At 42.9% G+C, this 13,081-nt stretch overlaps 1 protein-coding gene across 2 annotated transcripts in view; it reads right to left on the bottom strand.

The window, feature by feature from the left end:
* Positions 1-13,081, bottom strand: part of SKAP1 (src kinase associated phosphoprotein 1) — a 304,772-nt gene that overhangs the window by 35,501 nt on the left and 256,190 nt on the right. For both annotated transcript variants that reach the window (XM_070389735.1, XM_070389736.1), the window contains exons 6-9: positions 12,192-12,275; positions 9,323-9,447; positions 6,954-7,017; positions 4,621-4,830 (exon numbers count right to left, since the gene is read on the bottom strand). In XM_070389735.1, the coding sequence (XP_070245836.1) occupies positions 4,621-4,830; positions 6,954-7,017; positions 9,323-9,447; positions 12,192-12,275 (483 nt within the window). The remainder of the gene's footprint in view (positions 1-4,620; positions 4,831-6,953; positions 7,018-9,322; positions 9,448-12,191; positions 12,276-13,081) is intronic.

The following is a 13,081-nucleotide window of genomic DNA, read 5'->3' as shown; positions in this document are numbered from 1 at the left end:
AGGTGCTCTGGTGACAGATGCAGCAGAAATGCAGATAACCTCTAAGTGCAAAGGGAACAGGCAAAAAATGGAAATAGAAACCACTCCACAGAATGCATAGATATGTTATAAATCCATGGATGCTACAGCACCTCTTCAAACAACATGGCAAATAGGAGCATGATGCTAATAGCGCATTTAATTCTCTGTTGTATAGCTGGTAATCTCAACTGTTACCTCAAAATATTTGCATCCTATCTCCGTGGTAGGATCTTGAGTACTAGATACTAAACTCAATTTTTGCTAACTGCAACACTTGGAATACACTGAATTTAATTTCAAAAATCGTAATTGAGCACCTACTAATTGGAGGAGAAAAAGCTAAATACAAATCCCTGGGGTAAAGGCTGAACCAGAGCTCAGTTCCAGCTGAGTCTCTGGGAAGCTGTCACTGAGGAGACTCAGTGGGTCCCCTTTCACAGACTGGGGGCGGGGATTCGAAGTAGAAGAAAATACATGGTTCCAGTTTTGGTGTTGGTCAAAAGCAGGTTTGTCTGGAGCCAGGGGTGCACAAGGCTGAGGGGAAGAAAAGGCCAAGAAGGGGCCTGACGGTAGCTTTGATTCTTTGATGCACCCCTCATGGATCCCTGCTTTTCCATGAAATTGGAACTTGTTTCTTCACGAACTTTGTACTTTTGGTGTCTGCTTTTCTTCTTTCCTTAGACTTCTTGCTATCATCATTCCCCGTTTCTGTGGGTCTGGACAATTGTATGGGGGAAAAATAATTCCAAAGAATGGTTTCCATTTGTCTCAAATGAAAAAAAAAAAAACCCAGTTATTCGCTTTATTATAAAGTGATCTAGTTTCTGAGTCTATAATGGCCCTCCAGGGCAGTGCGGGCAGCCTCAGATGTGCAGACATTCCCAGGGAAGGCGCCTTGCCTTTCCATGTGCTCTCCTGAAATCTCTCCAGACAACACGGCCAGATTCTGTTGCTACTGCAGCTGCTGCGAGGCCTCAGTTACAGCTCTTCAATGGTCTCAGGTGCCTTGCTGGATTCCAGGCTTGAGGCCCCAAAGATAAACCTGATTAAAAACTGTCCTTTTATGGAATCTGGAATCATGAAACTGGGTCTGTGCTAGGCTGCAAAATAATTTTGGGGAGGGGTGAAAGAGGGTTCAGAAAAGCCTTCCATTTTCTACATATTGCTTTAGTATTTCTTTTTTGGTAGTTCCCTACAGTTTAATCTACTGCAAATGAGATCTTTAAAATCAAGGGCTCCCATATTCTTAACATGGATATTCAGAAATCCCAGTAGATAACAATCCTGAAACCATATTATCTAGGACTCATATTGTGGTCTTGGCTGAAAACCTCGAGTGCTCTGGTTTTCCCTCAAGGGAAGGAGAGTGCTAGCCATGTAGCAAATGCTAATTATCCCATGATTAATGTGATGTAGTGCATTTAATTTGATGATCCATACACTATTTTGATTAGGAAAAAACATTTTTGTATTGACTTGGTATATGTTACAGGCACTTTTCTTTCAAAACTAGGAAGTCCATTAAAATTATATTCTGGAAGGGAGGAGATCTCACTTACACAGCCTTCCCCATAAGAGACAGTGAGGCTGGTGTAGGCCCCATCCCAAAGAGGAAGGAGAAGCAGAAATGACAGGCTAAATATTCTCTACAAAGCACATTTAACTGTTACGGTGAGACATGTCTTAGAGGCCCAAGTCATCTGACTATTGATGAGTGTGCAACATTAGCACAATCCCACCTTACTGTCAGTTGTCCCTCCACCCAGCACCTGTCTTCGCAGTAAAAATGGGCCTGAGCAGAAGGTGTGAGCCACTTTCCATCTGCTCAGGATTTTCAGTTTCACCTGCTTCACACGTATCACTGAAAATGTCCGACTGGACTGTCTTAGGTCTGGTTGGCGGAGATGGGGAATGAGCCGATTCCCAGGATTCTTCAAAGAGGCACCACTTTCTGTTTAAATGCCACCAAATGGAGAATAGCCAGCATTTACTGAACACTGCCTGTATGCCAGGGCTCTCAGTGCTTTATGCATTCTGTTCCAGGCTGCTCATGCATCCTTTGTGACACTACTATTGTTATTCCCATTTTACAGCTGGCAAAACCACACCTGAGAGACAGGGCAGATAACTTGCTCAAGGTCTCACAGCTGGCAGATGGCAGAGCAGGTCCATCCTGACCCAGAGCCAGCACTGTCACTGAGACATCATGCCGTGTCTTACATGTCACTGCTCGGGGTGGTCTTCTGAGATGAGTGTCAGGCTCCCTCACATCCTCCCTCAGTTCCTCCAAGACAGGGAGGGTGGCACAGGCAAAACTAGCAGCAATTTCAGAAGCAACAAGCTGAGTAGCATGGACGGGAAGCTGGCTGATGGAGACCTGTGTCTGAAATAATCACATCATAATAAAATGCCAATATATCCCAACTTCAATGCAGTCTCTAAAAACTGTGATGGATAGAAGCTTTTGGGAAAGAACCTGTTGGCTGGGAACAGCCCTGTCCTTTAGAAAATAAACCAGCAAGTTGGCTGCTTTTGCCCTAACCTGGAAAGAGACCCTGGTTTTCCTGTGATGTGGCCTTCCTCACTTCTGAGGGGCAGCTGTTGTAAGCACAGGGTAAGTGGCTTTCCTCAAGAAAGCAGACCAGTCTCCATGTCCTTGGAGTCCACTCCAATATCCAAACTGGCATGAGCTTTGGCACACTGGGCAGTGCCACAGTGGCTGAGGGTAGGGTTTTAAGAGGCCTGGGAAGGATGGTTGCTAAGAAACCAGTCACACATTCAGCACCCCACCTGGGGTCAGGTTTTATTTTCTGAGGCATCTTTGCCTTTACTCTCCTTTGCTCTGTGTGTCTGAGCATCGGCTCCCTTCTCCCTGCTCCTTTGAGAAGTAAACACGGGCACCAGCAACACTTCTTTGCTCCGCAGAAGGCTGAGTGGCTCTGTGAGGTATTCCCAGGGCACTCTTACACAGCTGTGACCTCAAGTGGAGTGTCACCTGGATATCTCCCCCAGCCTGGACAGCAGCAAGTGGAATGTGAGCTCATCAGGAACCTCTGGCCAAGTTGGGGAGTACATCTCCTTTTAGGGGTTGTTGTGATTTAGATCCATTTCTGCACCCTGCTGTTGCAATGGAGCAGACTGTGAAAGGGAAGATTCTCAGAGGAGCTGTGTTTTAATGTAGCAATTTGATTCAATTTTCCACTCTATAAAATTACCCATCACTGCTCGTTGCTTTCTAACAGACACCTTCACTCTTAATTTAACAATCCTATCGAATTCTGCCAGGGAAATTGGAAAAATTTATCACCTGTGAAATTTTATTTTCCTTTGGTTGTATCTGTTTTTGTAAAACTTCATTAACGACGATGACTTGCTGAGGAAATTATCATTTTTTTTTTAACTTCAGACACAAGAAATGGCTCGACCTCAACCAAGATATCATTTGCATAATAAAACACAACAAAAAGGCTGGGGAAGTCGTGGACTGGCAGAGGCTGGAAGCGCTGGGAGAAGCAGGCTCTTCTTGTCGTGGGTTGGTGACTGAGTGCGTGAGGTCCCAGTCAGGAGGATATGTATAGCCACAGCCCTGCAACTCAGGAAGCAATGACGTAGCTTCTCCCCAAGGGAGAGATGAATGCGGTGTTGACAGGGTTGAACCCTTCTTAGGAAGCCTTGAAATGTCAGTTGCTTACTAACAATATTTTTAGCAACCAGCCCTGACTTCAGTGTTAGGCTCACCTCAGCTCCTAGGTTCATCTGGGATTGAGGTTTAAATTGCTATAAATTTAGACTTAACTTGGATTTCTCAGCAGAGCACTGAACTCCTGGCAAATTTCCACAGGAGCGATCTTTCTGAATGGACTTGAAGATTCAGCGTTCCTGTGGTCTAACTACCTCACAATTAAAAGGCTCAGGCTTCGTTTTTTGCACAGCCTGACCCCCACTGTGCTCCACACTGTTCAGCAGCTGCTGTTACCCACACAGGAAGTAGCTGGGCAGGAGCAGTGATGACTGCACAGTTTTTGAGATGCTGGTTATCATGCCTTCAGATAAAAAAGAAATACGTACAGTAGACCCGGTGTAATGGTGGGCAGAGGACACACGCTAGGTCTATTAGCAAGAGATGTGGTTTGATTCGTGGTGTATCTGGACTAGGCAAAGGTGATCTGTGCTCTGTCAAGGCTTTACTGTGTTACTGAAAAGGCTTGTCGGCGCTTATATTTCTGCAGTCTTTTCACATCCTTCATCATTTGAGGTGACTTTCCATTATCCTCACAATTATACAGAAAAGAAGTTCAAACTAGAGAGTTTTGATGAAATTCACAGTGAACCTATGAGAACCAGCATGAGTATTCTTGACTCTTGAACCTGTTGATGTTTGTAATAAATTGCTTCACGTGCAGAGATAAAAGACTCTCCCCACCCCCATCAACCCATCTTGCCCCCAGGGCAGGGCTTCCGTGCTGGGAATCACCGAAGCTTCCTCGTAGTGCCTCCTTCAGAGGTTTGGCTTCCTCTGGAGCTGTCCAAGTTCTATTCTTCTACCAGGTCTAGAGTTTCTAAACTAGAGGAAGGTAATTAGAAGGCGAAATGTCTCACCTGGTAAGATTTCATAAATATCATCTTCTTTCTCCTCCATAGCCTCTTTGAGCCCCACGCTACCAGGCAAGACAATGGGTCTGCTTTGGGAACCAGAATTTGAGGAGTCAAAACCATCGATATCATCGTACATCTCCTCTTCTTCCTCTTTCTCCTCTTCTTCCTCCTCCTCTTCCTCCTCTTCATATGGAATGGTTAAGGAGCTCAGGTCTGTCAGGGCAGAGATGGGAATGAATCAAGACAGGGTGAAAAGGAAAAGGATAAGGCAGGGAAGGAAAAAGGGAGAAGGAGGAGGAGGGATGAGAATAAAACATGTCAAAAGAAAATGAAACACCAGGTTAAGTGCTGTTATTTCTAATGCGGGACTTGGTGGCAGGAAATCTACAGAAAAGGCCAGACTAGCACTGCATCAGGTTTAAACCATCAACATAAATCCTTTCTTGCAATAAAACTTGATCAGGATGAAGCAGCCCTGAAAAGTATGGGTGTGTGAGAGCACACGTGGTGAAGGGAAGAGAATAGGCCAGAAGGGGAAATGCCAGCGTGCCGCGCGCTGCTTGTCAAATGGAAAACTGGGAGCGTGAGTGATGGCCTAGGTTCTCCGGGGCGCACGGGGCCTGGGAACTATGGTGGCTTCCATAGGATACCTGAGCTGTCACAAGCTCATTCATCTCCCCTATGGCCTCACTGCAGAATTGCAGAGAGGTTTGCTTGTAAAGAGCAAAGCGGGCAAAAGTGGAAGAGGAAGAGAAGGTGGGATGTGGAAAAATATAATGGTAATATAGGACCGGGTGGGATGGCTGAGTGATGTGGTGTCCATGTCCTTTTGCAGCTGTACAGTCTGGCTGACCTTAAATGGGTCACCACATAGAGGATGTGGAGCCATTACAGCACTGGGGAGCACAGGGCAGGAGAGGGAGATTCTTTCTTATTTTAATGGGGAACTGGGAAGGTTCATTCTCTGAGGCGCAGTATAGAGTGCTCTCTGAAACCCTGCTGAGGGGCCTCTGCAGGATGGGCGAGAGCAAGCAGGGTGCTCTGGGGAAGAAAGAACAGAGAGACATCCGATGCTCATTTCGAAATACAGTAAAACTGTTTGGCTTGATTAGGCTTTTAATAAAGATTTTGCAACTATTTTCATCTGAATTCTGGTGCCACCTCATATGAGGAAGGGATCAAAGACACATCTGTGGCTTAAACCATATGTTATTATTTTGTTTGTTTTAAAATAAAATGGAATGAATAATTTCTTCAATGTGGGATTCTGAAAGTACCACAGGGTACAGCTCAATAAAGCTGCTTGGAGTTTTATTGAGGTTTACACACTTAGGGGTATATTACACGCATAAATCCAAGGCACCTAGATGAGAGCGTACCCTGTAGCCTCACCATCAGTGTTCATGTTTGCCTGGTTCTAGTCTATTATACGCGACGCTCTTGGTGGATGCAATACTTTGTTCCTGTGATAGTAAAGGCATAAACTGAGTAAAAGAGGCAATTGTAATTAAAGCTCTGGTGCTTCCTTCTTTTTTATCCACAATAAAATCTTATAGCAGAATTTAAAAAACTAGATGAAAAGGCTTGGTGTTTTTAGGTTGATGTTCTTCTCACTAGGTCTTGGGTCACGTACGAAGTTGGTGCTTCTGCCTTTCTGCATAGGCAGGTACCTGCCATGAGGTATGTGTACCATCAAGAGGGTTATCAATGTCAGGCGACAGACTCAAGGCTAGTGCTCCTACCTGCCAAGCCCCTCCCAGGCAAGGCTGCCTGGGCCCTGTCACTGCTGTGCCTACAGGATGGCCAGCAGAGGGTACTCTAAGAGCAGTCATTTAACATCTTCAGGCAGGACTCTTCCCAGGCAAAGCAAAGAACATTTGATTGTGGTTTGGGAAACAGCAATTTGTTTTTTGTGTCCAACGTTCTTAAAGGCCACCTAGATGAGATTATTCTACTTGACTAAAGCTGGAAGATTTTGAACCTAAACCATATCTAGATGACTTTGGTATCATGTATTTCCTTTCCAGAATATAAGGGGTTATGAGACACTGAATTGAGCTGAGCTGGTTTTTAGCATCTCTTTTCTGGTGATTATAAATATTACAGACCTGCCTGCCTCTAGGTGGAAGAGATAGAAGGATACTAGAGGTCACCTCTAGGTTGATGGTTTCTTTTCCTTCTGAATCACACATGGTACTATTTGTTGTTATCATGTGAAAGATATGATAGGGAGAATGGGCAGATAAAAATATATTGAAGTCCATGGATTATACTTATGCAATACAACTTGAATTGAAAACGGACTGAAATACTGTTTCTGTAATAACGATACTTACCCTTTAACAAGAAACTTATTTGATTCACCCAGTCTCTGGCTTCAGCTGGACTAGAAGCTGTAAACTAGAGAAAAATTAGTGAATTAGTTTATCACTTTCACTAAAATTTCTGTGAATCCTTTAGGGATGTTCAAGGGGAGGAATCTTGTGAGCTGAACTGCAGTCAAGTAGAAGGCTCAGAATTCTCATTAATTCTCAGATTCCTGAGAATTAAAATTTAGAAAAAAGATCAAAATCCCACTCAAAGAGATTTTTCTCCTTCTGTAAATTTGCATACCCAAAGTTGACAGCTGGATTTGAATCCAGAATTCATGTTCATGTGCATTCATTCATTTGATTACCCATTCATTCATCAGGCATTTATTGAGAATAGTTTACAGAGACAAAGGCAAACCCAAATTCCTGACTTCAGATGAACATGTCAGTTTTGGAGACAGCACACACACTCGACAAGGGAACACTACAAGGTAAGTGCATCTGAAAACAGCTGGATGCTGAGAGAAGACAGGGAGCACTTATTATCACCTCTGGTAAGCCAGGGAGGCTTGTTGAAGTAATACTGTTTGGGTTGAATTTTTAAAGAGAGTTGGTGGAAACTGGTGGAGGGAGCTGAACATTTCAGGTAGGGAGAACCAGCCACCAAAGATTAGAAATAAGACCATCAAGTATAGGGAAGGTAGGCAGATCAGCTTGACTGGAGAACAGTTAACAGATGAAGCTGGAGAGCTGAGGATCAAAGAAGAATTGATGAAAAGGCTTTGAGTTTTAGGAATTCAGATTTCAAGTGCAGGCAGTACAGATAAAGCCACTGTAAATTCTAGCAAAAGGAGAGGGAGATTCTTTCAATTGTGAGAAGGACAGACTGAAATAGGGAGAAATTAGAGACAGATCAACTAGAAGGCTACTTAACTAGTCCTCTGAATGAAGTGATAGGGACTTAACTATTGTGATGGCTGTAGAAATAAATCAGAAGGGAAAGATCCAAAGGATATTGTAGAGGAAGAATCCACAGACTATGGTAATGACTTGGATTCAATGGGCCAAAGAGAAGAAGTAAACAAACTCTACATCCTGATTCACAAAACAGGCCATCGGGCTTTAGTGATTTCTTATTTTAAATGAATCAACTTGAAATGACTGTTCCTGAAAAACATTTTTATTATCTGGTCATTAGGGTAAGATAAAAACATGTGCTGTGTAAGAAACCTAGATTCCTGCTTAAAACTTATTAGTAAATACTGTCATTCTTGATTTCTTAAAAACACTTGTCTATAAAAATGACTACTAGGGAAATTGTTTTAGACTTACATACATTTTTATCTGGGCCTTGCAAATCAGAACTTAATAATAAAAACAGATAGATCTATTAAAAAAATTCCATAGAAAAGTTTGGTTTAAATTAAAAAATTTCTTTTGAAATTACATAATTAAAACCTAGGTCAGTTTTACAAAATCAGGGCTAGGATACTGTAGAAACGAGAAAGGATGAGTGCTGAGAAAGACTTGAAGGGTCAAAGGGTTACGTACGTGGTTAATATTAACCTTAGCACGGCTTTTCTCTTTTTCTTAAGTTAGCTAAAGTTTTTCTAAATTGTTTTAGTAAAACTGTGATAAAAGTAGCCAACAAGGAGGAAACAACATGTGTATACACCCACAAAATATGTGTATTCAATGTAAAAGTATATTTTTGGTGAAAAATCACTATATTCCCATATTCAGACTTTTTTTGGCCTTTTTAATTTTATAATGCATTACCTATTATATCAAAATATATACAATGAACACAGTGAAGACTGTCTCTCTCACCCGACTCAAGTCCTCTAGTTCCTCAGTAGTCACTAGTATTACTCAGTACTCATTGCTTTAGTATCTTAGAAATCTTTCCAGAGATACGCAGTGCACCTATACACAGGAAGATTATTTTGGATAGCAAGATGAATATGCAAAAATGAATTATTTCTTCACCCTACAGTCAGATTTCTCTTTTTTCTGGATTTCGTAAGAGGAAGTGAAGATAATCAGTTGAAAAAGAAAGAGAATGGAAATTAAAGCCATGGAATTAGAGACTGAATAAAGAATTGGGTTGTGTGCTGCAATAGACAAGACTTTCACCTACAGAATGAGACTGAGAAGGGAAGGGATGAAGAGACGGAAGCCTGGCAAAGGCAGCATCTAGGATGGATGGATGAATGTGGTAACAGAAGGGTGGGCATGACACAGCCAAGGCGAGGACATGTCAAGAAAGAAGGTCTTGGTGAGAAACGACAGGTAACAAAGGATGGCATCCAGCATCACAACCACAGCTCACATGCGACATGGAACAAAACTGCGACACTAATGAGGATCTCCAGCTCTTCGGCTCATCCTACCTCATAGCTGCGCCTATCCTGGGAGGTCAGCTCAAAGCAGTATTCTTTCTTGTAATCTTTTCGCAGGTAGGGGGCCATCCGTACACTGTAGCCCTTAATAAGGAAGATCCCTTTGGGCTGCTTGCCTGCAAGACAGGAAAGCTTCCTTTATCTCTAGAGAGATGCAACTGCCAAGGGAGGGCATCTTCTCTGGATGTAAAATAAAAGCACAGAAACAGCTGTTACCTCCCTGAGGAACCACAATAGTCGAGGAAGGGTTATTAGAGAAGCTTAAGAAGACGCTACTGTGACAGCCAGGCAGAGATCACTGCCAAGCTAGGGAATGCAACGTGAAAGATTATTTTGCCAAAAGAGTACAACAGAGACAGAGAATTTATTAGAATGTTAAGAGATCTATAATAAGAGAAAGAAGAAATTATTACAGCGGGGAGAGTATGGCTGTAAACATGAGGCTCTTGAAGGCTATTATAGAGCTGAAGCATTATTATCAGGGCCAGCAGAGCACATGTGAGGGGAGGGACAGCAGCACAAGGGGCTTCCTAAGTCCGGGTCTCCTCCTATGTCCTACGTAGCGTTTGGGCTAGACTTCTCTTCCTCTCCTGCTGGTCAGGTAGAAGTTATGCTAGAGGGAGAATAACTAAAACTCAGTATTTTATCCCCCTTGCAAGCAGTCAGACTGGGAAGCAGCAGAGTACTGTTGAGTGTCGTTAGATGATGAGGACGGGAGCATAAAGGAAAAGGACCCTGAGTGAGTGAAAGGAGAGACTACTCTGCCTGTCACTCTTAGAAAAGAATTAGAAACAGAAAAAGAGGGGGTGGTTCCCAACGATTTTGCGTCCTCGTGGTGTGGTCCAGAACTTGTAGAAGACACAACCACAGTGTCTGGGTCATGCTTTCTGTCCTGCAGAATGAATTTCTTTTTTTTTTGGCCGCACCTCACAGCATGTGGTTCCCTGTTGAGGTTTTCAACCCACACCCCCTTGCATTGGAAGCATGGAGTCTTGACCACGGGACCACCAGGGAAGTCCCTAGAATGAATTACTTTTTGATGATGATGATGAGAGGGGTGGCAATGGGAAGAAAATAGTTACAGAAAAGTAAAAGAATCTGTCTTCACCTGGTTGAGCTAAAACAAATACACAAACACTCTGTACTTACTAAGAAAATGTCTTGGGCACAATAAGAAGTAACTGGCAAGAAGGGAGCCATGCAACAGTGCTTTTTGACACCAGAATCTTTTTTGTTAAAGTATCTCTCCTTGTTCTAACTGGCCACTAAAATGTTTTGTTGTTCTTTGGTCACCAGATTTTATTTCACTCTGATGGCAAAATGGTCAATAAAAGTCTCCAAGCCTCTCACTCTTGCTCTCCCTCCTCACCTTGCGTGGGAAGGATTCTGAATGAATGAATGTGATACCTGGCTTTATATCCAGATATACCAACCACGTATTTAAAGGTAAGGGAAATGATAAACATTTTACCAAGGGCATATATGTTACATTAGTTTGAAGGTTCAAAATAAGAAAATAAAACCTGGCTAGCCTAGAATTCAGGGGAGAAACTTGAGTTGCTGGATTTGAGAGTGGGCTAGGGGTTGGAAGGATGCAGGGGGCTTATTATTCAGGTTTTGAGTTATGCTGCTATCATTTCCAAGTACACCTCACACTTTACCCATATATGGGAAAGGCTCTGAGGAATCGTGATGGTGAACCCAAGATGAAGGTTAGTGATAACTGTTGCAGGCAGAGAGGCAGAGTGAGGTAACTGCCTTGAAGCCCAAGATCTAATCTGAAGGATTCCATGTCATTTAGCAAAGCTGTTCTTTCTGCTACTTTTGAGCCAAAGGTGCAGGAAGTCCAAAGGCAACTGTGTAAGTATCTGACTATTCCCTTGACTAGCTATCCAGGCTTTGGGAGAGGAATAAGCCCAGGAAAGAAGGAAGAGAGGAGAAACAGAAAATTACTGAAAGGACAATAAAGGATTTACTTTGGACCACTGGCCTCTGTAAGGTGGTACAACCCAAAGAAATCCCCGCAAGATTGCTACTTTATCTTCCTCTTGCGTGGCAGCATTACTCCTGCAGCAGTCTATCCAGCAGGAAGGAATTCCCTATTTCAAAGTTTGCATTCACCTACAGTGATAACTTTTAGCTTGTAGTTATTTGTAGCTCCTCCAGTTTGTGCTTAAATCCTCTATTCCTTCTCATGAACTAAGCAAGAGTGTTAAGCCAGGATGGGAGGTCTTTTAGGGATAGCTCATGAGTGTTGTGATTGATTGAGTCAGTGGTGGTTCATAAGAAGCTGCTTCTGGCTTGGGTCAACACTTTGCTGCTGCTGCCATCTGGCTGAAGGGTGTCTCTCGGGCACAGCAACTATTGGGGTCTCAACACTCCATGGCTCTAGGGATGTCCATTGGATTACATCCCAGGAGCCAGTAGGATAAAGTTTGAAGCACGCTCTTAGAGAGTTCGTACTCAAAGGTTATATTTCTGGGCTGTTGGTAAGCTGCTAAAATCCTTCTCAGAATTATTATTTTTCAATATTTAACCTATATTATTGATGCCTATAAAGTGTTTGAGGTTCTTTTTTAACAAATGCCAAGGCATTTGACCTCGATAATATGTTATTAGTCATAAGGTAGCCTTTTGATATGCTGACCACACTATCCTAGTGCTTAAAGGGGCTATAATTTCTAAACTGGTATGAGTTTTTGGTGATGAGCAAGGTATTATTTAGCCAAGCTTCTTTCCTAAGCATGTCTCTTTCTGGGTGTTAGTTAAGGACTACTAAGTTTAGATCTAAGTGCTTGAGAATTTACGAAGTGCTTGCATCCAGGAGTGAGGTGCTGCTGTGCAAATGAAGAACACTTACTTTTCTCATTAGCATAGTAGTAGAAGAGGCCTCTGCTGACAACACACCATCGCTTCTGCCACTCTGATCCAAAGAAACTATGATCTAAACAGAAGAGCAGTAAGGGACATAAATTCAGGTAACTACAATCACTGAAGAGTCCGTAAAATCCAACAACACACAGTCCAGGGTGTTATTGTTTTATTTTCCAGGTTAATGGACTGTAAAACCCTCCCTTTCACTCCCACAGGTTATCCCATATTGACTCAGAGTGCAGAGGACTCACTCAGTTAAAGGCCCAAGTTCTAAACAGGTTTTGCTTGCTCTGACCTCAGCGGTTTCTCTACATTTCCTTTATCTTTCAGGTTCTATCCTCATCCTGTAGTTATAAAATTCTCCACATCTCCAGATCTTTATGTGTTGTTGCCTTTTCAGTTCAGTTGCTCAGTCGTGTCTGACTCTTTGCGACCCCATGAACTGCTGCACACCAGGCCTCCCTGTCCATCACCAACTCCTGGAGTCCACCCAGACCCATGGCCGTGACATTCTAGGCCATGGGCATGAGCAAGTCTTTCTTTGTACTAAGCCAATTTGCCTGAGTGTTAAACCTGGTACTCCAACCCTACTATCCTAGTTAAAGAGTGAGAGCTGAAGATTTGGACTTGTCTGAAACTTGAAAGTCAGCTGCTTCACATATGATATAAAAATTACACTTGAGGCAACACAGTTTCACTCTTTATGGGTGCACATTGAGAGATGAGAACAATAATACAGTCATTCATTTATTCATTCAACAAGTAATTACTAAGCAGATGTACCAGGTGAGCAAGACAAACCAATCCCTGTCCTGATGAAGTGGAGATCTGGGGCCAGGTCTTTCCAGCCTACACACAGATACCAGACTTTTCTTT

This window comes from Bos mutus, chromosome 19 (genome assembly GCF_027580195.1).
Source record: "Bos mutus isolate GX-2022 chromosome 19, NWIPB_WYAK_1.1, whole genome shotgun sequence".
Classification (NCBI taxonomy): domain Eukaryota; kingdom Metazoa; phylum Chordata; class Mammalia; order Artiodactyla; family Bovidae; genus Bos; species Bos mutus.
Note: the sequence above shows the minus strand (reverse complement) of the source record. Positions and strands in the feature narration are given on the sequence as shown.